The sequence below is a fragment of the Ambystoma mexicanum genome, chromosome 3q (genome assembly GCF_040938575.1).
Source record: "Ambystoma mexicanum isolate Mex_15411 chromosome 3q, UKY_AmexF1_1, whole genome shotgun sequence".
Taxonomy (NCBI): Eukaryota; Metazoa; Chordata; class Amphibia; order Caudata; family Ambystomatidae; genus Ambystoma; species Ambystoma mexicanum.
The window spans coordinates 21,868,957-21,896,311 of record NC_090926.1 but is presented as its reverse complement, the minus strand read 5'-3'; the positions used below and the strand labels follow the sequence as shown (position 1 = coordinate 21,896,311).

Here is a 27,355-nt window from a genome sequence, read left to right as displayed (position 1 = left end):
ATCTCTTTACTGTTTCGGGGCAGCGCTGCTTGCCTGCACAGGGGATCCCAGCGGCACATTGCTCAGGATCCCTGCTCCTTCTCCAGAGGTGTTCCAGCAGCCTGCCGCTACTTCCCACGTTGGTGGCTCGGCCCTGTGGTGGTGTCATGCCGCGTGACCCCCGGGTGCCTTCCTGGGTCCTTGTGCCTCTCCCCGCCGTGAATATATTTGGAGTGGGGGGGGCACGAGGGGCAGTCAGAGTCAGGAGGGTCTGTTGTCTGGCACCTCCATTATAGCGATGACCCGCCTGAGGGATGGCCGTGCGGATCCTGCTTGTAGTGCTGCAGTCCCCCGTCTCCCGCCATCTGTCCGCAGTATTGCCGGGTACACTTGTTCAGTGGTGGACTCTCGGCAGTGCGGCTGCCATTTGGGAACTCTGTGTAGGATACTTGAGGGCAGTTTTCTCCGCTGCTATGCTTCCACCAGCTCACTCTCAAGGTTTCTCCTGCTCCCCATATGTGATGCATGTGGTGAGAATTACTGAGCGAATCGCTTCTCTTAGCGCGAGGATCCCCAGCAAACTTCAGGATCATGCGGGAGCCTCTCCAGAGAGCAGCCTCACTCCATGGCTGCAAGCCACGCCCCCTGCTATTTTCCATGTTATGCCATGAATTTGCTCTTTCCACAATGTGAGAATATTGCTGTCTTTTCAAACATGATATGAAGTTGCAACTGTTGGAATATTGCTTTACTTCTTGGCTGATTGCCAAGACCGTTCTTTGGACCCTTTGGAACGTTTGGTCATTCGAATTTACTGGTGATCTGAATAGAGGGATTATATAATACAGAGAAAACAAATGAATTTGAATTGTGTTCAAACTGAGATGTGTTAGACATTTGGTGATGGTTACACCGTAGAAGCTTAGATGTAGATATGATTCATTGATTCGAACAGAAGAACCTTGTTTCAAAATTGAGAGAGATGTTGCAGTGTGTATTCAGAAGAATACAGCATACATTTTTAATCCAGAACATTTTATCATGGGGAAAAGCCTTTCACAGAGGGTTGCCGAAGCAGTTTTGGATCCGATTCAAGAGGCATGTGTCATACATCTTTATAGTATCGAGCAAAAGGAACATGTTTGAACAATACCAGTGACCAGTATATGATGCTCTGTATTGAGTGAATATTTTATTTTTCTATGAGCACATATCTCATCCCTGAGACTGTCACATGTTGGGGAACAATTGAATTGTACAAGCAGGAGATATGGTGCTGCAGACCAAGTACCTAAGGTCAATGGATATTCTGCAAGGAAGTGTACTGTGCAGATGCAACCGAATAAATATATCTTACCGTTTACCGTCTAATGTATGAATCTTATTGTGTAATAATTCTCATCGTGTGAAACCCTATAGAAACCCGGAAAATTTAGACGCGAAAGGTGCACTTTCTCATGATGGGGATACTTTTCCCCTGTCCATTTTTTTTTTTTTTTACAGCTGAAGGGGAATACATCGGTCTCTGCTACCTGCTGCTTTGTTGAACCAAGTTTAGATTTGTTAGCGGTTCTGACAGTTTTGGTGCAGTCAGGCCTCGAAACGTCCTGCTCAGCTGAGACTGTAACTGGAGTTGCAGACTGCTTCTCCTGCAATCGCTGCACAAACGAAAAGGGTAGGTAAGATGCCTAATTGAAATGTCTGATGGTGCTGCGAGGAAGGGCTGCTCGTTAGGTTGGTGTGTCTTGTTGGGCAGTACAAAGCCATAATATTTACATTATATGGCATCTGGGCAGACCCAGAAGGGGAGAAGACTAGAACAGGTTAATTGGATTTTAGAGTGGGGTAAGCGGTATCAAGCAAACACATTTAGAAGGCAGCTGTGAGCAGGTGCCCGAGGGAATCGGAGGGTGACATGCCAAATTCTGGAAGCTATAACAGGAACCAGAAATGTAGAAATATGGGACCCCTTTGATGTGTAGTGTGTGTATGGTATATATTCTTCCTTCGTCAGGCCACATTAAAACCGTATCTTCCTTAGATGCAAGTACCTGTTATTGCTTCCATGGTACACGTATGTAATTGAAGTGTTTTCCGAAGCACAAGAACGGTAACGGAACACTCTAAGAATGTTGTCCCATGATAAAAGTCACACTAGTAAATTCCATGCATGCACATTATCAGTTGTATGCTTGCAAGTATTTGGGGGGGCTTGGGATTCCATATCAGACACAGCCTTAAGGATTTCCTTGTGGAAGATGCCCTTGATTTTACCACACTTTCACATTTTAGACAAGTGCCTGAGCATATAAATAAAAAATAGCTCTGGAGCAATAGGAGGTATTCCTAGATTGGTTAGGGGTGGGTTTATGAAGCTGCTTAGCGAGTTGGTGAAACATGGATGGGGACACACATGATAAATTGAAGAGTTGGATGCAGAAATTAAAGTATAAGCCAAGGAAAGGGTCATGTCCTCCTACCTTGATATTACGTGCATAATTGTAAGTCTCACCCCTCTTGCCTCCACACTGCAGGGGCCAGTGTCTTTTAGACCACACAAATGTGTGCTTCCACTTTAATTTACAAGCACACACTGCAGCATTTGAACGTATACAAGTTGGATAAAGTATGTTGCTTATTCTTCAGAGCACCCCAGCAGGGTTGCTTTACAGGGAGTTATTCAACCGAAAGATGTCCTTCGTATCCTCGTTACCATTCCTGAGCTCTCCAAGGCTACCAGCGCTCGTGCTGAGGTTTCGGCTGACTCTGCCTTAATTGACACAGAGGGGCTTAGTGCCTCTACCACCAGTCATTTGTCTGAAGGGCCTTAGGGCTCTCATACCGTGTAAGACCTGAAGGGGCATCTGTACATGAGGAGACTTCTGGGATTAGGCCTGCAGGCACAAACCTTCTGGAGCCCACCCTGAGGTCCACAGGACTACCGAGCACCAGCTTGAGGTCCCAATTAAGCTGCCTTCTCATGGCTTTGTGTCTGTGACAAGGGTCCTGCGTATTCCGTCAGTTGTAGTCCGGTTGAGCGCTTTCAAATTGCTGGCTGGGCACTAGGACTCTGTTCCTTGCGCGGATTAGTTAGAGCCCCAATCCTTGAGCAAATATTCTCCCTCTGAGATTGACAACGGTTTCTGACAGTGAATTTAGGCAAGGGCCTATGGTAGAGAGACAGAGGTGGCGGTCAAAAGCCAGCAGCCTCCCCATTTCCTAGGGCAATGCCCAAAAGTATGTCTTGGTGGCTTCATGTTTTTCTTTTGAGTAACAGGGAGAGAAACTAGGTTAGATTAGGAGGACCGATTATTTAATTTATCTTTAGCTATCTTAACACCCTGACAAGCACCTTTTTGATTTTCTTGTGTATAAAGTAGCATTAAGTATCGCACATTTAGGGAAAGACATAAAATGTCTTGCCATTCTGCCGCAATTTACAAAATCAAGAATGCGATTACGGGCCTACTAAATGGGAATGGATGGCATTTTTTGCCATAACTGAACGACTGGATTGTCAGTGCCAGCCGCCATAGGAGGACACTCACTCACTCACTCACTCACTCACTCACTCACTCACTCACTCGGGGCACATTTAGGGAGCATATCCTCAGCACTCCGAAAGACGCAACAATTTTCTTCCATCAATTCAAACTTTTCTTCAGAGGTAACGCCATGTATGGTGGTTTCAGCACTTATTGGGGCTGATGGCTACTTGCGTCATGTTGGTTCCTTAGGCCAGACACAAGATGCAGCAACTCCAACTGCACCAGGCAGCATGCTGGGACCAGGAGAGAAGTACTCTGACAAAATGCCCATTGCATGCTCCCTGAGAGAAGATCTGCTTTGATGGATGGAGAAGCACCAAGTGATGGGTGCAGCACTTCTAATTCTGGATCCCCACACAATAGTAATGACAGTGGATTCATCCCTTTTGGGCTGAGGAGCCCCACTGAGGGCATTCCATGGCTTTTGGTCAGAGGTGGACAGTTCTCGACATATACCTTTCTTGGAGCTCAAGGCCATTAAATTGGTTCTTTGATGATTCCTGCCTCTGATAAGGAACAAAGTTGTGTTGATGTAGACTGACCGCATGACTTCTGTATTATATCAGCAAGAAGTGGGGGAACAGATCTCCTCCACTGCGCAGGTTGGTGGTTGTGGTATAAGAGTGGGCTCCAGCTCAAAGCATGTCATTCCAAGCTGTTAATGTCCTCTGAGAATCCAGCAGGGACAAGGACAGGCTCAGTAGGCTGGGGGCAAACAATTATGAATGGGAATTTCCCCCGGACATTCTTCAGAAGATCCTCGACCTCTGGGATCTACCAGATGACCAATTTGCAATAAGAACCAACGCGAAGTGTCCACGGTTCACCTCTTGGGAAGGCAAAAGCAACAAGTTTTGATGGATGTGTCCCAGATATCTTGTAATTGGCTGAGGTATTGTGTATACCTGCCAATTCCCTTCATTCAGAAGGTAATCTGTAAATTCTGATCCTTCACAGGAAACCAATCGTGTCGACACAATATTTGCCCTCCAGGGTGTGACTTTCAGACCTGGCGCTTCTAGCAACCCAAGGACCAATTCACCTGGAGTTGTCCAGGCAGATGCTCTCTCAGCAGGGGATGGTCAGTTAGCCATCTGATTCTGCAGTCCCTTGCTAGTAGCCTGGTTCCTGAAAGACTAACTCTGGGACACTTTGCTTTTTCCAATGGGAACCTTCAGATAGTACAGCAAGCTAGGAAAGAGTTGTGGTCAGTATAAAAGTGAGTTGTTGCGATTCAGTTTCTGGCCACATCAACCCTCTCGTGTTCTGTAGATGTCGTCTTAAACTTTTCAGCAGATTTGTTGCAATCTGGGGTTCAGATGGACAGTTGCCACACTCATCTGGCAGCCATTGGAGCATATCGAACCTCTGGCTCTATGGTTTTCTCCTCTGCTAATCCTGTTGTATAAAGGTACTTGGAGGGTTTGAGTAGACTTTAACCCCGAGTCCGATATCCTGTTGCAGAGTGTCCAGTGAGGGCAAGAACCCCTATGACACTGTAAAAGTGGAATTTTGGGATAGTGGCCAAAGGTGTCCTGGGAAGAGGTGGGTGGGAGGGTTGGTTGGATGGCCAAGAGCGGGATCTCAATCAGCCTGTACAATCACCCAGGATTTGCTGGCCTACCTGGAACTACTCTACTTACCACTTCCCTTACTGGTGCAAACCTTACTCTTTTGTCTTTTGTAGATGAGGCTTAGCAGGGATAAATGTGTCTAGGTCCAGGGAGTTTGTGGTATTTCGACCTGGGCCACGATTATAAATTAAGGGATTACCCAACCTGTGGGTCTTTTGACATTATTTTTCTTATACCCTAGTTCTTTTTTCTTCTTGACATGTTGTATTATGAATATCAAGTATAATATTGCAATAGGATGTATTTTGATGTCCTGACGGCTGAATACAATTATTTGATGAGATATCCACACGCAGTGTGAGATCTCTGTGTGATGCTGGCTGCGTTGGTGCACAAGCCCTTTGAGCCTATGTCTTCGATGAACATTAGTTACTTAGAAAACAGTGCTTCCGGTGGCTCTGACCCGACCGGGAGGTTGTGAAAAAGGCTTTAACATCAAAAGTATTGTATAAAATCTTTTAAAGGGATAAGGGTTGCTCAGGATCCAGCCCTAGTTTATTTTCAATTTAATAGGATGTGCTCGTTTTTGTGGTGCGAAAGGCTCTATTCCAACCCCTTTCAGGAACTTCAATACAATATGTAGGAAAGGGGGCACTGGACTAGGAGTACAGTAGTCGCTATGTAGAGTAACTTATCCTGTACTTCACTGTATCCCCAGCCGGTTACAAAAACTGGTGCAGTGCATGAGGCAGTTGTCATGATGCCTGCCCCCGGAAGACCAGACCAGGCCCAGCAGCCCCGGAAGCAGGCATCATGCCACTTGGAGCATGCCCAAAAGCCCCAGTTAGGGGCTGTTTGGGTACAGTCCTGGCGCCTATGGCCCCAGGCTCATTATTGATAACTTACCTGAAGCAGACCATGCTGCATACTCACCTGAGGCAGACCATGCTGCATGAAGACTCAAGCCAAATGAGGCTTAGGAGGGACTATTATATTACTTGGGTGGGGCTGTGGAAGAATACTGGATCTTCTTCCAAGGCTATTTAAACCACGCCCGGACAGCCACACGTGCTTCGTGTTATTCTGCTTGCTGCAGTGTAACGCTCACCGTGTTTTCAGCAGCTCCAGTCTTCAGCCACGCCCGCTTCAGTCCTGGGACTCCTGAAACGAGAAGAAAAGAAGGACAAAGTGTAGAACAGGAGTTTTAACTTTAGTCCTTACCTGAATCCTGATCCATTTCGCCACGGAACTGAAAGACAGAAGTCTTGAAGCATCGCTTCGCATTCCTACGGCGCCGCGCTGAACTCACCTGCTTGGCGGTACTTCAGCATTCCATCACGCTCTCTCCATCTCGCAGCCGCCCTCCGACACCTAAGGAGACAAAGACAGCAAGGTGAGCAAGGGAACTCTCTAAGGCTATACAAGTTACCCCCCACAAAACTTACCTGATTTACCACGGGGGGCTCACCTCATCTCGGGTCGGCACAGTCAACTCTGCTTCATCGCCGTACCGCGGCCCCTAAGGGGAAAACCACAATAGACTTACCTGAATCTTACAGAGTGCCATTTGGAAATCTTCGAGTGGATTAATCGGCAACCTGCAAGGAATCGGACAGAGTGAAGAGCAGACATTTGAACTCTTATGAACAATTGGGCTTTAGAGTCAATACTGGAACTCACCAATTCCTCTATGCCAGTGAAGTAACTGGTCATCAACGCGCCCCTGCGGTCGACGCAGGATGGAGAGCTTATCCTTCCAAACCATCAGGTGAGACTAAGGAGGGGACATCAAGAGTGATCTGTGGGAAGACAACGGGAGTGGGGAAGGTGGGTTGACACTCAATTCCACGGGTGGTTAATTCCTCTTCTCCTTTGCAGAACAATATTTTTGCGAGCCAGACAAACTAGGCTGAGCGGGCCAGTCCAGCCAGTCATCTCGGCGCTACACGTCACGTTGGTGGAAATAACAGCGGCCCAGTTCCGGTCGACGCCCCCGTGGGAACCAGGTGAGCGTAACAGCAGTTGAAATGACACATCCCTGGTGTATATCCTACTGAAATTGCTGATCTAATAGCATTAGCTAGAACATGCAAATCTGCCCCACGGTAAAAGAACTACAATTTAAACAGATTCTTACTATGCCTTTGGTGCACCACATGTTTATGGTCACTTATGGCGAATGCACTGCAGCTGATATACCTATTAAAAATGCTTCACATGTAGATGCCCTTCTAATGTTACCTACTGTACTCCCACGTCCAGTCACCTTTCCTCCATACTTGTGGGAGTCCTGTGGACCATGCTGTGAAGCCCACCTCGCGCACTCCTTCCCCTCAGTCCCTTTCACTGCGGTGGACGCAGCCCTCTCTAAAATATTTTTTTTTTCTTTTGACTGCTTTCCCTCAGTAACTCCAATTTTTATTTATACTGCTTCTCCCGTCGCTCCCTCTAAATTCATACTGTGTAAAGCTGGGTTTTCTTTGTGCACTGGGTGTCACAGGTTGTTCTTGGTGGTGGACCCTCACGCTCTTTGTTTAGAGTGTTTTGGCCCACTTCATTGCTGGTGCACTTTGTGATGCACCTAAAATTGTGCATCACAATTAAATTCATTGAGGGATTTGACATTTTTTCAAATCCCTCAGGAGTCGAATTAATTGGTGGGAGGACATCTTTTGGGCTACAGCTCTGGGTCGCCTGCAGTCCAAGTGGGTGAGTACATTTCTTTTCTGTTGGGACCCCACCTAGGTGACACCCTTCCGGGGTCTAGCCGAAGTGGGATGGATCATTCAGTACCTGTTGTGGTTGGCCACCAAGTTATTGAGGTATGCCTCGAGGGTCTGGTACCCGACTCCGACACAAACAGCTTTGGTTTCCTGACCAGGTTTGTATTTGCGACAGTGTCCATGAGGGAGTTTTGCCCCATACTGGACTTAGGACCGTGGCCTCCGCTACTGCACTCACTGGGCAAACACCTGAGGGCCCAAAAAGCATAAAAGCATGTGGTTGCAGTAATTCCCCCCCTCCTCAAGTTACCAGAGTGGACACTGCCACCAAAATCCCACCCACAGCAAGCCCAGGCTTACCGTACCACAGATGTCACAATCTCTGTCTCAGATTCTGGCCATTCTCCAGGTGAAGCATCTCTGGCTATGTCAGAGCATACACTGATTGATGCAGGCTAATTTGTTCCTCTGCTGCCCCTCGTACATAATGCACAATTTACTGACAAGACATCTGGAGGATATAAGACCCTAGAGTTTCAGCACATTTGCTGCCACATAGGTATTTGAAAAGCAGAAATAAAGCTAGATGCAGTGACTTTATATGCTGTATGGTGCAAATGATTTGTCCTCTAGGTTTAAAAGGCAACAGCTGCCACCCATGACAACCTTTACTCAAGATATTTTAGCATATTTATTGACGTTAATAGATGTGTATTGCAACTTATTTTTTGTTGAAGTACATCCAAATACACAATCCAGTAGGCCTTTGTTAGAGAAAATTAAAAGAATTGAGTCCCGCAAGGTATTTCCATCCAGTGCCTTAAGTGGCACGAGAAATTGAGATGGGGGATCTAAACTTATCACAGGCTGTTTTGTGCGGTGGGGAGGGGCGTGGCCTATCATAGTACATTTATTTAAATTAAGTATACAATCCTTAAAATACAATATCCGGATTCATGACTATTTGAGCAAAGAAAATAATGCGATTTACTTGGCTGCCTAAGTAGCGCATTTTCCTGATATTTGTCAGACAGCTTGACAAATAACACATTTTTTACCATTTGCCAGCTGTTGGTCAAAAACTTAGTTACTGTGCCCCACTCTCTGTTCTTTTTACTGGTACATGATTAGGCTACTTAGGGTGCATTGGCCTGGAAAACGGTGTCATACAAGAAGAGAGAGATGTGTGGAAGTACAAATGGTGCAGAGTATAAGCAGGCATTTAAGCAAATCATTGATGGGTGAAGATTGCTGTATAATATATATATATATACACAAAGCCACCCAGTGGGTATGTACAAGAGTACTCCAGCACACAAGACCTAGCTATTTTAAAATGTCATATTTATTATTGCATAATACAGCACATTACAAAAACAGGGGTGAAGTCATTCATCCCTGTGACAGACGTAAGGTTGCACAAAGCACTCACTCCATATATATATATATATGAAGAAAGAGCAGCAGGACCGGACTTCAGGGCAAAGAAAATGGAGGCAAAACCGTGAATAGAATATAACACGGGAATGTAATGTATCAAAATGAAAACTGACAATAGGTTACAAGGGGAACAAAATCCTGGTGCGAGAGTGGCTTGAGATGTTCTTGAGCTATCATAAGTATATTGTAAGCGTGGTTGACACGTGGCTTTGGATATTTAGCTTCTTCAAGCTTACAAATGTTACCAATTTTAAGTTATTTTAAAAAAAATCTCATCTATTTGTAGGTAAAAATTTTAAGTTGCACTGCGCTGGTAATGAAGTGAATATGGATCCCAAGTTTAGTGAAAGGTTTTGGTCTCCTATGTGAAAGAGAACATTTTCAGGTTTTGAATCGCCTCATAAATGCTTGACACCATGGTGCTGCGAGTGAAGTAAACAATTAAGTTGGCCTGGCTCAGTGAATCTAACCTTTTCAGAAAAGCATCCACCATCTCGTCTCTCCAACAGGAGAAATCAAGTCGGCCCATCTGGGGGTCTCAGGAGAGCGCTGGCAAAACACTGGCTTCTGATCCGTTTTCTAACTGCCCACTAACACGGGATGTAAATATTGTCCTTACTAGACTAAAATCCATTCCTTTGTAACCAATGTACAAAAACAAAAAATCATTGTGAACCCCTCCCACTGCCGCGCTTAAATGGTTCGCACTTAAAAGGCAAGCTTTCAGATCCAATTTCTTCTCCATACATTGCGTGAATTCCAGAATATCTGTTCAGAAGTCTTACTTTCAGATTGAGAAGGATAAAAAATAGTGTTTAGAACACAGCCACGGTCTCTTCCAAAGCTCATCTCAACCTTTCATGAGTATAAAAGTATTAAAATAACTTAATTTTTTTCCTGCACCCATGTTATGCTCCTGAAAAAGCACTACATACAGTCCACTTGTCAGATGGGCTGCTATGTTCTCTAGATAGAACAAATCTTTTTGCAAAACATATTTTTGTTTGGTTTAAGGGCAGTCATGTAAATGGGGCACCATTGCTGAAAATACCATTGCTATATAGATCGTCCAGTTTGTCAAGCTATGTTATCCAAAGGCTAACCGTTAGTTTCAAAATCCATTTCACATATAAACCAGAATCTGCCATTTTAACCATGTCCAGTTTATTTACCCCACCCTGAGATGGCAGAATACGCAAAGTCCGTCTTTAAAATCTATCAAGCCACACATTTTTCTTACAGGTAAATACCATTTTTAGTTTTGACTTGCTGTAGGTGGCGCAAAGTACCTCTTGTAAAGTGAGCCAAAATGAATGTTTTGTAATGTATATTGAGAACGGCTGGTATATCAGAGGCAGAAGTAGATCCTGGGCTGTGTTTGACTGCAATCATGTATGTCTCAACAAGTAGTCATTTTAGAAGCAGGCATTTTTCGTTATATTTGTGGCTAGCTTTTTTAATCCGGCAGTTCCTCTGCAGTGGATTGAAGTTTTATGTTTTCACATCTTTCATTAATGGTATGTGTGCAAACACTAACTTGTACATATTTGTTCACTTTTAAAAGTAATTCCTGTTTATGTAGGCTTGAATTGGAGCTTTACCGTTTTGTGATATCATGAACATTCACCATAGTTATGTAAACAGAGACCACATGCTGAATAATTACTTTTAAAAGTGTAAAAATATGTGCCAGTTAGCACTTTTATACCCAATGACATTTCTAACTGGCATATGAAACGAGTCTGTTAGAGCCAAAACTGTGGCTTTGCCAATGCTTTTTCTTATGTTCTTAGGCTGGCCCTGTATATTTAGTTCCCAGTATTCTGGTTGTATCTGGGATTCTGCAAAAGGCCTGAGTTGGAATAAATCCCTGGGATGTGATGACCTGCTTTCACCCTGGCACTCTCTTGCCCATTAGGATGTGTCCCATCTTCCAGATCTCCAATGTGACTGGTGAGAACCTCGAGCTTCTCAAGATGTTCCTGAATCTTCTATCACCGCGGACCAGCTCACGGGAAGAGGAACCTGCTGAGTTCCAAATCGATGATACCTACTCTGTTCCGGTGCGTACATGCATCTCTCATTTCATCTCTTGGGATTGTGTGTAATTGAGGGTGGGGAAAGAGCTGTTATTTTTCAAGTTTGGGATTATTTGTTGGGCAGGGGGCATAAACGATGGGAACCATTTGGCGAAAAACCCCAGTGTCTAAAATCTGTATTTATGATTCACATGGATTTAGCAAAGATAAGTGCTTTGAAGTAGCAGCAAGGTGACTATTGGTGCACAACAAAGCCCTACCTGTACCCATCCCCTTGCTGTCCCTCCTCCCTCCCTGCCCGCCTCACTCTTGGCCATTGGTCCATGATACTTGTCACGTGACCAGCATGTCTTCTCTTCAGAGGTCCTCCCAGGGCACCCTTTCCTGGGCAGGTGGCTAAGGCCAAAGGCAAAGGGCAGTTCCCTTGGGCAGTTCTCACTGCCTATTTGCCTGTTCATCGCTGGCACTGAAGCCCAGTCCTTAAAGCCATTCACTGCAACCCAAGTTAAGCCACTACCACACTGTCTAATTTTCCTTTGTTGCTGCCTGTATATTTGTGATCTTATTGCATATTCAAATTCTTCCTCTGTGTGCACACTACACCCCATATTTGAGCACTACATTCGTTACTGTAAGCTTGGTACAGTACGCATATTTCACCTACCACTACATGCCTGTGTTTAATCGCAGCCTGCCACTTCTTAGTATTAACTCCAGGTTGTTTTCTGCTGCTCCTTGCTGTAGCCTTTTGTAATTTCTGTTCCAACCCTTCTACCTCTTCTGAAACTTTGTCTCTCATCTACACTCAGCCTCACTTGAATATTGCCCCCCCCACCGACTAGCAGCTCACAGCCTCCTTAACCATCCCTGCCTAAACTATAGCATTTGCATTATGCCACACCTCATTCCAGTTTAACCACCTCATAATTTCATGCAACACTCTGTATAGGACATCGCTACTATCTTGATTGATTGTTTATTTATTATGCGCTTATACACAAGTGTTCCAAAGCGCAATCATGCGTGGGAGGGAAAGACATGGGGAACACAAGACAAACAATCTTATTAGGCATGGTACATTCAGATTACGCAGGTGAACAAACAGGAAGTGTGTGGGGGGGAGTAGGGACCAAGTGGGTCCAGTCCCATCAGAACATGGGTTAAGTGCCGAGGCATACCACTCTCACGGGCCGTAACCGAAATCCAGTAGTACTGCGGCAAGTGCAAGGCCCTTGGGTAAGTGCCGGAGACTGGCGAGGAAGCTTGGGACCTGTGAGGCTCTGAAGATGCACCAGGCAACCAGTCGGTAAAACTGAGCAGAAGTAGAGCAGATAGAGCAGAAAGAGGTGGTTAGCAGGGGAGGGGGAGAGAGGAGGCGGCGGCGAAGAGGAAGTCTTGAGGAGTTTCCAGAACTTAAGGCGATCGGGCTCAAGATGGCGGGAGGCTGTTCCAGAGGGAGGCACCTGCAGTGAATCAAGATCCTCTCCCCAAGTCTCTGCTTGGAGAAACGGCTCACCGCAGAGAGTTCGAGACAAATGAGTGGATGGCTCAGGAAGGTGAGTTTTTAGGAAGAGAGTGTTGTAAATAGTAGGCCCAGTCCCCAGAAAGCCTTGTGGACAATGCAAAGGGTCTTGAACTTAATCCTTGCAGCCACGCGAGCCAGTGAAGGGATTTCAGCACCAGAGAGATGTGGTCCCTGGGCTTGAGGCCAAGGATAAGCCTTGCAGTTCTGTTCTGGATGAGTTGAAGAGGACGGAGGGTAGAATGAGAAAGAGACTGTTGCAGTAGTCCAGCCTAGAGAGGAACAGGGCTCTGGAGACGGTGAGCCTCTGGGGGAAGTTGAGAAAAGGTAGAATACCTTTGAGAAGGTGCAGTTGGTAGTGGGACTTTTTTAGAGATGTCAGTGTCCATGATGTGAGACGCGAAGGATAAAGTGGAGTCGAAGATGACCCCCATTTGCCTCGTTGGTAGGTGGAGGCACATGGCCAAGGGAGGCCGGCCAGAGAGAGGAGAAGACAGGAGCAGGCGTCCCAATGAGGACAATCTGTCTTACTGGCATTGAGGCAGAGGTTGTTTGCAGCACACCACGACTGAATTGCGGACAGTCAGGTATGAGTGATGAAGAGGCCGAGGGTAGCCTGAAGGAGAACTGCGTGTCATCCGCATACCACTGAAAGTTATAGGTGAAGGTGGCTATCATGCGGGTCGAGGGGGCCATGTAGCCATTGAAAAAACAGGGGGATAGGTTGGCTCCCTGGGGGACACTGCATGTAAAGTCTATGATATGGGAGAGGAAGGACCCCAATTCTACCTGGGATAGGCGGTCGGAGAGAAAGGAGGATAGTGATGCCCAGGGTATCACGGAGACGTGCGATCAGGGTGTTGTGGTTCACTGTCCACATTCTACTCGACCTCTCCTCTGCGTTCGATACAGAGGGAGAGTTAGAATCAAGGTTTGAGAGCAGATCTTCACAGGTGTTTAGAAGAGCTGTTTTCTGTACCTCTGGATGCTCTAAAGCCAGACTGGTGGTCTAGGAAGCAACCAACAGATTCAGTGTGGAGGATAAACTGAGAAAAAGCCAACTTCTCCAGGAGTTTGCCCAGGAAAGGAGTGATGGAGATTGGGCAATAGTTTGCCAGAATGGAAGGGCCAGCAGAAGGTTTTATGAGGAGAGGGTGCACAAGGGAGTGCTTAAGACCATTGGAGAAAAATCCAGTGATGAAGGAGAGGCTGGGGCGAGAGAGTCCATGTTGTCCGTGATGGTTTTGGAAGGACAGGGTGCACCTGTATGGAGGAGGCTTTCATAGACTGGATTTGTCTAGTGAATTCCTCAGGTGTGACAGGGGCGGGAGAAGACAGAAAAAGGGGTGGGGTGGGTGTGACCAAGGGCGGTACAAGAGGTGTTAAGGAAGATAGAGAGGATAGGATGTCCTGTGTTTTTGAGGTGAAGTGTGTAGACAGGGCTGAGGAAAGGGCCTGGGTGGGTGCGATGGTGAAGGAGGCTGTGGCAGGGTTAGCTAGTTCCTTGCAGACTTTGAAAAGTTCGGCTGTGCTATTAGATGCTGCAGAAATGCGGGCTTGAACAAAGACGGATGCAGAGTCTATACTGCCTTCGAAGGCGGCGGCAGGCCAGTTTGTCAGAGGGTGTGCCCGAGGAAACCCATTTCTGTCCGGCTGCCCTGTACTTGGCGTTTAAGGGCAGCCAGTGTAGAGGTTAAAGATGGAGAGGGCTGTGCCAGGGTGGGAGTCAGCTGCCGGAGTAGAAGGAGCAGAGTAGGTCAAGGCAAAGGCATCTACTGACACTCTTTTCATGGGTTGGATGACCTTGTAGATGGGAGGCAGTGTCAGGCTTACTGATGCAAGAGGAAAAGAGTGCTTCAAGTGAGAAGAGAGGAGAGAGTGATCAGTCCAGGAGAGAGAAGTAGTGAGAGGGATAAATAGAGGCATGTCATTTGAGATGAGAGCATCCAAGATGTGCCCAGCGGTTTGCGTTGGGCCAGAGGGTAAGATAGAAAGAGAGAGAGTCGCAAAGATTGCGGAAAGGTCAGGAGGAATTGGGTGAGTCGAGATGGATGTTGAGATTACTCAGTAGGAGAAGTTGAGAAGAGGAGGAAATGAGAGACTAGGCCAGGTCAGACCATTCCGAAAGATGGAGCGAGGGTTGACCAGGTGGCCGATAGGTGGCCAGCAGGAGTGAAGAGCTAGGAGAGAGGGAGAGCCTGCAGACCAGGCACTCGAAGGATGAATAGGCCTGAGTGGGAATGGCAGACACAGGGATCCACTCAGGGAAGAACATTGCTACTCCCCCACCTGGTCTGTCTGGTCTAGGCAGAGAGAGTATATTGTAGCCTTCTGGGGAAAGTGTCAAATTGTGACAGAGCTATCCTTGAACCAAGTTCCAGTGGGGGCAAGAACATCAAGATCCAGGAGTTTAAGCAGGTTGCAGAGGAGTGTTTGACAGCCGAGTGAGGTTATGTGGAGCAGATTGCCATCTTTGAAAGACTTACGGAGGTTAGAGGGGGAAGCAGGGGACATTGATCCTCCCCGTAAGTGGCGAGAGTGCCTGGGGGACAGAGGTAGAAGGGCGAGGAGGAGCCAAGGCCAGAAAAGGAAGCCGAGACTGCAGTGGTTGAGAAGGGAACAATTGCAGGAGGGGCCGCAGGGGGCAAGGGACCCCCAGATATGGTGTTAGTGGGTGGCAGGTTCACCAAAGAGGAGGAGGCTGACAAGGTTGTCAATATGGGGGGGTGGTGGAAAGGAGGCTGTTGCGATGGTAGAAGGGTGGATAGGAGGCAGAGAGGGAGTCATGGTGGGCACAGCTGGCAGGGGAGCCAGGGATGCTGAAGGAGATTGTGTAGAAGAAGGGAGGTTGATGAGGCAGGGGAGGAGCCTATATGGTGTAGAAGGTTGGGTTGAGGACCCTGTACCCTGATGGTACCATTGCGGTAGACATTGAAGATGACCCTGGAGGTGGAGAAGAGGGCAAGAAGGACAACCCAGCGGGTGCCACCGTTGATAGGTGAGGAAGAGAAAGGAGAGCAAAGAGTGATCATATGGAGAGTCAATTGGTGGGGTGAGTAAATGACAAAGAGGATGTCGGTGAGAGTCTCTGGCAGAGGCAGTGATGTAGGTGTCTGCAATCGAAAAGCCTGGGTTAGAGCCCAGTGTGTCCTTCTTGAGTTTCTTCCTGCCGGATTTAGTAAGGGGTGAAGGATAAGAAATAGTGAAGCAGTTTGAGAAGATAGGAGAGATGGAGAGCACCATAGCGAACTGCAGAGAATGAGGTGCACTTAACCGGGAGAGCAGTAGGTAGAGGGGTGGGGGGAGACGGGGAACAAGAGTGGTAGAAGAACACTGGGAACTGGGAGGAGGTAATATGCACAGAAAACAGTGAACACGCAGAGGAAAGGGGATAGTGGGTGTAGGGCTCAAGGGAATAACAGAGAGACAATGGGGACTGAGGGGGTGAGGGGGCAGGTAACCCATCACTGTAATCCAACAATGAACAATGTGAACACAGTGGGAGATGATGAGGTTGAGGGAACAGATGGCAGACTAGACAAGAGAACAGAGGGGGTGGAACGGTCAACACATTCTCATGATAAGCAGGTTGTGCACATCGCTAAAATCGAATTTAAGCAGCAGCAGACAGAATGTGCACACAGCTAAAATCGTATTTAATACCGCAGCAGACAATCAGTATGTGCACACAGCTAAAATCGAATTTAAAACAGCAGCAGACAATTGGGATGCAATCAGGATCGCATTATAATAATTTCCTCTGCATAGATCCCGCAGAGCCAGCATCTGTCTGTGTCATTACAAGTGGCCTTAGACCCTGCTGCCGCCTGAAATTAGAAGCTGTTTTGAGTACATCCACTGCTTTGAATCTACATGCATTTCTGAGTACTGCCAATGTTTTGAATTTACATGCATTTCTGAGAACAGCCAATGTTTTGAATTTACATGCATTTCTGAGAACAGTCTAAGTTTTGAATCTAGAGGCATTTTTTAGTGCAGCCAAGGTTTTGAATCTAGACGCACACTCAGTACAGACACTTCTTTGCAATCGATGCATTTGAATAAGGCTGAGGCTTATATCTTAAGTGCATTCAAATATTACAACAGATTTAGAATCAAAGTACATCCCAAGTGAATCCCCCTCTCTGAACTCTGCAGAATATCTGAACGTAGCCTCTGTATCTAAGTATAACCACTGTAGTGCCACTGTAGGGACTTATTCTAGCTCAGTGCTCAACCTCCACCCCCACTAACCTCCCATGGGGAATCAGATCGCGCAGTAGACCCCCTCCCTTAGCACATGCACTCCAATAAAGCAAGCTCACCAGACCTTCCAGCATGCCAACAGCTTCCAGATCAGAGGGGCACTCTGCTCAAGAAACACAGCTAATGCCTCAGCCCTCCCCTTCTCAACTCCCTCCTCACACCCAGCACTTACAGAAAGAATTCTTCTCTGCAGATGGAACACCCTACTGCCCCCCAACCCCTCCCTGTCCTCCCCACCAACCATCCCCTTTGGCCCTCTACCTCCCGCACTACCCCCATCACCACCCCCTTCAGTCTTCATATCCCTAAGCATCCCCCGCTAACACCCTGTCCTCTGCCTACCCACCAACCCTCACACACACACGCACACCCACCCACCACTGGCAGCCAAGAACCACCCCCCATGCACACAACTCGCAGCACCAAAACCTTCAATTCATTCCTCACCCTATGTCCCTCCCAGAACTGTGCCTGCACCCCTTGTTTACTCTATTACGACGTCTCCCCCACCCCATCTCACAACCCAGTGAAATATCTCTGCAACTTTCCCTGCCCACACCTCTAGCACTAATCCCCCTTGCACTACCCCACCCCCTCCCATCCACTTGAACTACCCCGGGAATTGAGAGCCCTTTCACCTCAAAGCCTCACAACCTCTCGTTCGCAGTCCATCAACCTCCCATCTTAGCCTCTGCTCCACACATCCACCTGGCTACTTATAGCCTGCTGGTTCCGTCCCCGTCTATCCATCTGTCTCCCCTCCCCCTCCTCTCCCCTCTAACTTTACAGACCCCCCCTCTACATCACCACATCATGAGCGCTCTCTCACAATCCCATAGAGTGCCCAGAACCCCTGCCTCTCTTCCCACCAGAGACCCCTCTTCTCCTGCCATGCACTCCCACTCCCCTACTCCCATCTCTTCCACCCCGCTTCATCCCTTGCTCATCCGCCCTTCCACCCAACGCCCCCCTGCCCACCTCCCCAAGATCCAGCACCCCTTACTATCCCTCCCTACTCTCATGCATCCTCATCAGCGCCAGATCAGTCGCCAAGAACCAAAACAAAATCTCTGACTTTATTTTCCGAAAACCATGACATCCTTTACATCCCCGAAAGGTGGTTCTCGGAGGACTTTCGTCACAGCACACATGAGGCTTTCCCCCCTGGTTACACACTCATCACCCACAATAGAACGAGCAGAGCAGGCAAGATCGCCATTCTCCACAAATCACACATCACCGCCATGCACTCCGTGGAACAAGCCTGCAACGCAGACTGCAAATCCCGCCTAATGAAATTCCCCATTACCCCATGCTTGACACACAGCTTCCTTCTCATCTACAGACCCCCTAGCTACAACAGAGACTTCACCAATTCTCTAAGCGGCTCCCTAGCAGCCATCCTGGTCACCCACCCTACTCTTACCATGCTAGGAGACCTCAACATCTGGTTCATTGGCCAGCACAACCCCATGACACAACCTCCCAACTGTTATCAGGTGCCACACACTGGAGGGCACACCTTAGATGACTCTAGAATGCAGATGGCAGGCAAACCCATCTCCACCCAATAGAGCTGCCTACGCCTGTCGGATACATGCAGGAAATCCGGAAGGCCAAGACATCTTTCTACTGGAACATAATTTCCAATAGCAACAACTGCAGCAACGAACTCCACAAGATCATCGCATAATTCAAGCCCCCCCCCATGCACTGCCCTCCCATCCCACAACTCCCAAACCCTTTGTGGTGCCCTCTCAGACCATTTCGCTATATTTCAGTAGAAAGAAACCTCCACATCAGGGCTAAACTAGCAGAACTCCCACCCCAAACCATATCTCCCCCTCACAACGCCCCTAGCCCCTCCTCCCCCTCACCCATCGTCTCCTCTTTCTCCCCCATCTCGCGACCAGAATTCCTGACGCTACTTGCTAGCAGCTGTCTTTCTGGAACCCCAAACAAGCCTTGCCCTCACATCTCCTCAAAGAAATCTTCTCAACCTGTGCAGGCAGCATTGCGAGAGCCATCAATACCGCCTCCCTCACCTCTGCTCAATTTCCAGCAGCATTACAGACCTCACACATCAAACCTTTCCTCAAAAAACCCTCCCTCGATCCCCGCCTTACATCTAACTACAGCCCTATTTCTAACAACCACTTCCTAGCTCTTCTTACTGACCAAATGGCCTATGCCCAGATCTGCCTGTTCATCAAATCTAACCACCTCCTCGACCCCGCCCAGTCCGGCTTCAGACCGCTCTCTGGTACTGAATCTCCCCTAGTATACATATGGGATGACCTCAAAAGCTCCGCAGACGAGTGTGCTGCCCTCATCCTCCTTGACCTCTCGCAGCTTTTGACACCATTGACCACAGCACACTCTGCCAAACTTCACGCGTTAGGCATAAGGGCCATTGCACTTAAGTGAATCACATCCTTCTCCAGCTTGGGGTCTGACATGGATTCACATACTCATGAATATTCCCAGTCGCCAGGAATCCTCGGTAAAAGAAAAAACTGTTTCACTTTCACTTACAAACTCTTTCTCCTCTAAACCAATCACTGTATTCTGGGTAATACTGCCCCAGCCAAACACTGCGCTCTCCCTAAGCACCTCCTCTGGTAGCCTTCTTCAGATTTTTACCGCACGTTCAACTGTTGGGAGTCCTTTTGTTTTGCTGCGTGAGCTTTTCTACGTTTTTGTGCTTTTTTTTTTTTTTTTTTTTTTTTTTTAGATAAAAAGTTATATTTTTGGTCAATAGAGCCTGTGTGCTTTGACCGGCAAGCAGGGATCCGTTAGTCGGTGTCTTTCAACGGCCCTCAAGGGCAAGAATTGTCTAAGTTTAATTGAAGAGTCCAGAAGTCCATTGTGTCTACATCGCACGCCGGACCATGTTAGACGAGGAGGAGGAGGAGGAGGAAGCGGCGGAGGCGGGAGGCTCCCTCTTCAAGCTCTGCTCCAGCTGCGGATTGAGAAACGTATTTGTAGAGGACAAACGGCTCCAGTGCCTGTACTTTCTCCATCCAGACCAGACCACAGGGAAGCAGATTGTGACATCTGCCTTGGATTTTCCAAGCGGACCGTCAAGGATCATCACAGTAAGTTGGCAGTGTGGCTCTACGCCAAGGCCTCTACCCTATGCAGCAAGCCTCACCCAGGACCGGCCAGTCCGAAGAGCAGGCTTCTAAGTCCCTCGAGGGCGCTCCATCCATGGGGCGCTCCAAACGCCACAAATCCGTTTCCGTCTGGGTCACCGCTCAAGCTGGTCTTGCGATGGGCAGGGCGCGCTCATCTTCACTGTCTGCCTCCATCTCCAGTCATCATTCCAGCTCCTCCTCGAAGAGGAAATCGGCTAACCCAGGGACGCTGCGGGAGAAGCCGGAGAAGACCAAAGTGCAGGGAAAGGTGTACGACCTGCCCTTGAAGGCCCAGGCAAAGTCATCCTTGATGATCGAGCTTGTGGTGGTCGCCCTCTCGAAGGCAAAAGGGGCTGACCTGGTCCAGGGGGCACCAGCGGTGCCCAGAGTATCCCTGCCCCCGAGGCGGGAGGCCTCGGCCAAGCCGGTGGAGAAGAGGATGCCATGCCATGCCTAAGCCTGAGACCGACCCCCTCAGGATGCAAAAGGGGTAGACGGGGGGGGGGGGGGCTAGGAGGCCTCAACCGTGCTCCAGGGCACGGATATTTCTTCCTAGGATGAGGAGGACCTGGTGTCCTTTCACTCAGTCCTAGAGGACGTGGGGAATGACGATGAAGGCGGAAACATGAGTGGGACGGCGGCGGAAATGCCGCTGGCAACGAGGGTGCTGGGCCCAGCAAGCCTACCCCCCCTCTTTCCAACACCCCCTGACACCTCCGTGGGATGTATCGCTGGACGTCCTTTCGACCCTCCACACCCTGGTGTTGGAAATCCAGAAGAGGATGCCGGTGACTCCTCTGGCCCCAGCGACACAGGGCCAGCCCCCGGCGAAGAAGAGGAAACGGCACCCTACACCGCCGTGTCAACCTCCGTACATGCCCCCCCCCCCCCCACCCCTAGGGATACAGGGACGGACACAGCGACTACGGACATGGACAACAGCAGCGTTTCTCTGCCGCAGAGGGCTTCTCACCCAGACTAAGTGGGGCCGTTTTATGCCATGGTAGCCAGAGTGTCCGAGTTCTTCCAGCTGATGCCAGAAGAGACCAAGAAGGAAGGTTTCCTTTACCAACGGTGTGCGGCCAAGAAGACGACCATTCTGGCGGTGCCTCTCCTGGACGACGTTCCGCCCCGGCGACGAGGTATAAACTGGAGAAAAAGTATCGGGTGCCGGAGTCTACACCCAAGTGCTTGCGTTCGCAGCTATCCCCGAACTCTGTGGTCTCGGCGGCAGCAAGAAAGAAGTCCTCTAGCCCCTCGTCGTCTTCCCTATGCTGTCCGGAGGAACGGAGGCTGAAGTTGGATGCCATGGGTAGGAAAGTAATCTACTTGGCAGCAACGACAGTCAAGGCAACTAATGCGCTTGCAATCCTGGCTAAATACGTGCCAGGCAAGAGGGTCGAGGCGCTGGAGATCCTCCAGGAGGGCGAGGTGGCTACGGACCATGCCAACACTGTGGCCCTGGACATCACAGACACGGGGTTCATTCCAACAGATGGGGAACAGTGTCTGCCTCTGTCATCGTGGCTGGTTGAAAGCCACCAACTTCCGTCAGGAGGTCTAGACAGACGAGGGTGCTGGACATGCCCTTTGATGGGGACAACCTCTCTGGGAAGGCCATTGATGAATCGTTGCAGGCCATTAAGACCGACACAGAGACGCCCTGTGGCCTAGGCACGCTTCAGCAACATAGTCCTTCCTTTCGTACTTCAGGAGGGAAATCGGGCATATCTTCGAAGGGCTTTGGTGGGAGATCCTCTTCGTACCTCCAGCCCTCTCGATCGACGACCCAGGAGGCCTACAGTGGCCGTTCCAAGGCTTTTGGTGGAGGTTGCTGACATCGTCATCGCTCCCAAGGTGGCATGCAGGCTCCGAGGCAAGATTGAAATGGCCCGGACGTTGGGCCCCCACCCATGCACCCCAGTCGAAGGCCGACTGGCAGGCTTAGTCCGCGAGTGGGAAAAGATCTCCACCGACCAATGGGTGCTGGACGCTCTCGCCCACAGACACACTCTGGAGTTGCAACAAAAGTGTCAGCGGATGCCGCTGGTTGCCTGGCAAGAGCAGTACATCCCTCAGCTACTGCAGGAAGTATTGGCCATGATAAGGAAATGGGCAATAGAGCTGGTTCCAAAGCTGCTCTGGGGCCCCGCAGTTTACTCCAGATACTTCTTGCTAAAGAAGAAGACCGGGCTGGAGGCCTATCTAGACCTGCGGCGCCTCAACAAATATCTAGAGTCCCAGAAATTCAGGATGGTCACGTTGCAGCACGTGCTCGGTCAACTGAAGGAAGGAGACTTCCTGACGTCGCTAGATCTGGAGGATGCTTACTTCCATTCATGAAAAACACTGGAAATTGCTGTGCTTCGTAGTGCAGGGAAAGCACTATCAATTGAAGGCCCTCCCCTTCGGACTGAAGTCGTCGCCCAGCGTGTTTACAAAGTGCTTGGCAACAGTGGCAGCCCATCTGGTCTACAGGGGATACACTTGTACCGGTACCTCAATGGCTGCCTTACCCTGGCCAGTTCAAGGGACCGGGCCGTTGAACACACGGAGAGGACCGTCCGGCTGCTGATGGATCTGGGGTTCTCCATCAACTATCCAAAGTCCTACTTGATCACATCGCAGAACGCACTGTCCCTGGGGGTCAGACTCAACAGAGCCTCCAGCATGGAGGCTGCATCGGACGAGCAGGTAGCGGCTTTGCTAGGCAAGGTGCAATGGCTGTTGACACTGAAGACCGCCACGGTGCTGACCATCGAGTCACTGCTCGGCATGATGTTGTGCGTTTACCTGATTCAACTCTGCAGATTGCGGATGTGACCCCTTCAGGAATTCCTGGACGCTCGGTGGATTCAGGTGTCAGGAAGCTTTGCAGACAAGATTACTCTCGATGAGGCGTTCCGTCGAGCAATAAGGTGGTGGGGTGTGCGCTCCAACATCTCCGGGGGCACGGATTTCCAGAACCCCCCATACCAGGAGACGCTCACCATGGAAGCTTCCTTGGAGGGCTGGGGAGCCCACACCGGATGTCTCCACGCCAGAGGTTTGTGGCTGCCGGAGTAGAGGGATCTCCACATCAGTGTGCTGGAGCTGAAGGCAGTGTTCTGGGCCCTCAAGTTGTTCCACCCGTCCCTCAAGGGCAAGGTGGTGAGGGTCTTCACGGACAATACCACTTCAATGTTCTACATCCAGAAGCAGGGGGGGGACCTGATCCCCTGCGCTCTCCAGGGAGGTTCAGGACTTGTGGCACTGGGCTGTCGTCCAGGTAATGTTCCTCATTCCTGTCCAACAGGCGGGAGTCAAGAACACTCGGCAGGGAGCTGGGCTTTTGCCACGAGTGGGAACTTTGACAGGATCAAGTGGACAGCTTCTTCTTCAAATGGGGCAGACCCCAGATTGATCTGTTTGTGACGGCGATAAATTCCAAATGCCAGAAATTCGCCAGTGGGTTCCACCAGCCGAGGGGCATGGGGGACACGGTTTCCTTCCCGTTTGAAGTCCTGTTCCTGTACGTGTTGCCTCTCCTGCTGCAGGACATCAACTCAAACAGTGCCAATGCAGTAGGATCCTCGTCGCCCTGGCCGAGGCAGATTGGGTACCCAGATCTTTTCACACTGTCCACGTGGCCCCGGTCAAGCTGCCAGAGAAGGAGGCGGAATCCTACATCGCGACCCAAGATCGCTGAACCTTGAAGGCTTGGTTCCTGCAGCCTTAAAGTTAGGAGGGTACAAGCTGCTGGCAGACTGCAGGGAGGTCCTTGCCAGAGTGTCGTCAACTCTGAAGTGCTATGGGCACAAGTGGAAACTTGCATGATGCCGGACACAGAAGATCAATCCTCTGAGGGTCACAGCCCCACAGATTCTTCCGCACTTGTTGTCTTTGGCCAAGGCAGGGCTGGCGCACGCTTCTGTCGAGGTGCATCTGGTGGCTATCTCCCGCTACACCAGGTCCCCGGGACGGTCTTCTTTGTTCCCACCCTCTTGTCAAGGAGTTCCTCAAAGGACTGTCTCGTCCCAGCAGGTGAAGGCGCCGGCCCCGGCGTGGGAACTCAACGTGTTGCTGAGACTCATAGGGGCCCCTTTCGAGTCTGTGCATCATGCCTCTTTAAAGTTTCTTTCGTGGAAAACTGCTTTCCTCGTGGCCATTGCCTCTGCCAGGAGGGTAGGTGAGATCCAGGCCCTATCCTGCAAACAACCTTATTTGACTTTTCACGACATAAGGGTGGTGCTGCGGACGCACCCCTCTTTCTTGCCAAAGGTTCCGTTGGAATTCCACCTCAACAAGCCTTTGGTGTTGCCTGTGTTCTTTCCAAAACATTTGTCGCCGGCTGAGAGGGCCTTGCACTCGCTGGTCGTGGCTCGTGCTGTGAAGTTCTATGTTGCACGCATGAAGAGTTTCCGGAAGACGTGTCAACTATTCATAAACTTTGGTCCTGTGAACCATGGGAAGGCCTTGTCCAAGGCTTCCATCTCCAGGAGGCTTTCCGGCTGTATCAGACACTGTCACCGGTTGGCAAAACGACCGCTCCCTGGCCGTCCGAGAGCCCATTGCACCAGAGCAATCGTGGCGACGACGGTGTTCCTGTCTGGTGTGCCCCTGCTGTACATTTGCAGGGCTGCTACTTGGAGGTCCAAGCACACCTTCACAAGATACCACTGCTTGACAGGGACTCCAGAGAGGAGTCCAGGGTTGGCCAAGCACAGTTATGCAACCTGTTTGCTTGAAGGTGAGCCTGTTCCAGAGCGAAGAGTAATTGCTTCTGTTGAGCCTTTGCAACTCCTGTGGTTGTGTAATATTGTACTGCTATGTATTCTTTATTCATGAGCGTGTGAATCTATGCAAGATCCCATGCTGGAGAAGTACCAAGTTACTTACCTGTAACTTTTGTTCTCCGGCATGGGTCTGGCATAGATTCACATGCAAACCCTCCCTCCTGCCCCTCTGTGGCTCTTCTTGGTCATACTGCCACTTTACGTGCCACCAAATCTGAAGATGACTGCCAGAGGAGGGGCTTAGGGAGAGGGCAGTCATTAGCTGGGGGGCAGTATGACCCAGAGTACAGTGATTGGTTTAGAGGAAAAAGACAGGTTGTAAGTGAATGTGAAACCGATTCCCGGCCTCACAGGGAATATTCTTGAGCATGTGAATCTATGCCAGACCCATGCCGGAGAATAGTTACAGGTAAGAAACGTGTTCCTTCCTCGCAAACAGATCACAAATCGCCCTCCTCGCTTTGCCCTCCGCCCCGTCACTAATGGGATCCCACAGGACGCCTCTTTCCCCCCCTCCTCTTTAACCTCTACCTGAGCTACAACTACACTGATGACACTCAAATCATTAAGAGTCCCAAGTCCACCTCCATCCCGACCTGGCCTTCTGCCTTTCAGACATCGACCGCTGGATCATGACCAACCATCTCCGCCTCAACCCTGGAAAAACAGAAATCATGATCTGCAGGAAGACGGCCCTCCTCAACTATGCTAACTCACTCTACCTAGGCGCCCCAGCTTATCAACTCAAAGCTACAACCGGTCCAAAACACTTCAGCGAGGCTCCTTGTGGCCCTTGGACTAAGAGAGCACATCACACCTGCCCTCTGTGTCCAATTGGCTCCCAGTAGGGTGACGGGCATCTTTCAAAGCCATATCCATCACACCGCGCCCTTCAAAAGACTGGCCCAGAATTCCTTCAACAGAAACATACCCACTATCAACTCAACAAATGTTCCTACAACCACTGCACTCCTCGTGATCCCGCTCTTCAAATCTACTAATATAGGGGGATCCTCCTTCTCCATCCATTGCCCTACTATCTGGAAGTCACTTCCCCATAGCATCCGAAGCATAGAAGATCTTGCCTTCTGAAGGGCCTTCAAGACCTGGCTTTGCAACCCTGCACCGTGATGGACACGTGCAATCTCTCTGGGTAAATGAACAACGCACCAGGCTGGCCTTGGTCAATAATTGAACGCAACTTAAAAACGGCAGCGCAACTGAGAGAAAAAAGTCCAGAAGAAAATGTCCACAAAACCCTAAAAAAGCCAGAACCTACAAATATGTATCGCATTCCATGCTTGTGGAAGAAAGCCGTAGGCAAGGCCACCTACCTGCACACATTTGCTATCATACACTACTCTTAAGACACATCACACAACATCTCTGCCATTAGAACGCAGCTATCTCCCACGACAAAATTCGGTCTGGGCGAGTTGAGCGCCCCGTGGCTGACTGATGCCAACCAGCGAGTCGAGCTGCCAAATTCACCGGGGCAGATGGGTACAAGCCGGACCCCTGTAGATCGTTCCCTGTCTGCAGGACCCTGCTTTGATTGGCTGAGCTTCAGGTCCTTCCTGGATGCCGGTACCGCCATTGACCAGAGGGTGCGACTTGAGCCGTGATGCTTGGATGGGAAACGGCTGCAGTTATCTGAGCTCTTTTGACGAGCGATAGAGGAGGAGGCCCTGCTGCAGGTGTACTCACTCATTCGTGCCACAAAACTAGGAGCTGGTTCCAGACACTGCAGAGGTCGGTTGGGCGAATTCTTGTGTGGATCCCCATGGCCCCTGTCGTGCGGAGGACGACTTCGGACCTGGGGGAGAGCCACGCATATCTGGAACACTGTGGCGCCGGCTTGGTTCAGCGTTGTGCCTGGTGCTGGTAAGTGAGCGGCGGATTGTACAGGCCCTGCGGCAGCAGTTATACTATATTCTTTCTGCATTGTGAACAGATGTGTGGCTGTAGTTCCTCCTTGTCCCTGGCGTGCACGCATGCAGTAGAGGTTAGCATCACGCGAGGACCTGTGAGGCGTGTGCCCCTGCAGCCCGCTCTTCACTGCTGGTGGGACTGCTCTGTTGGGCCTAGGACTGGTCCTGATGCTTACGTCACCTACCTCTTGATTCTCCACTGGATTGTCCCTGTGTGGCCTGCTGGATTATTGTGGTCCATGTTAGTGTCATGTGCAGCCCAAAATGGTGGCTGGTATACTAATACTGAGCTGAAGAAGGGGAAGAAGACTTGGGCTTGAAAGGAGCTGATTGGCCTGAAATGTGGAAACGCAAAGGGCAACATGTGTGAAACCTGTGTGGAAAGAAGAAGGCTGGGACAGAGAGTAGGCCTTTTTGAAAA

The 27,355-nt window shown here is 49.5% G+C and overlaps 1 protein-coding gene across 2 annotated transcripts in view; it reads left to right on the top strand.

The window, feature by feature from the left end:
* The window catches only part of GTPBP1 (GTP binding protein 1), a 743,996-nt gene that overhangs the window by 345,521 nt on the left and 371,120 nt on the right, over positions 1 to 27,355 (top strand). For both annotated transcript variants that reach the window (XM_069652964.1, XM_069652965.1), the window contains exon 7: positions 11,183 to 11,327. In XM_069652964.1, coding sequence (XP_069509065.1) covers positions 11,183 to 11,327 — 145 coding nt within the window. The remainder of the gene's footprint in view (positions 1 to 11,182; positions 11,328 to 27,355) is intronic.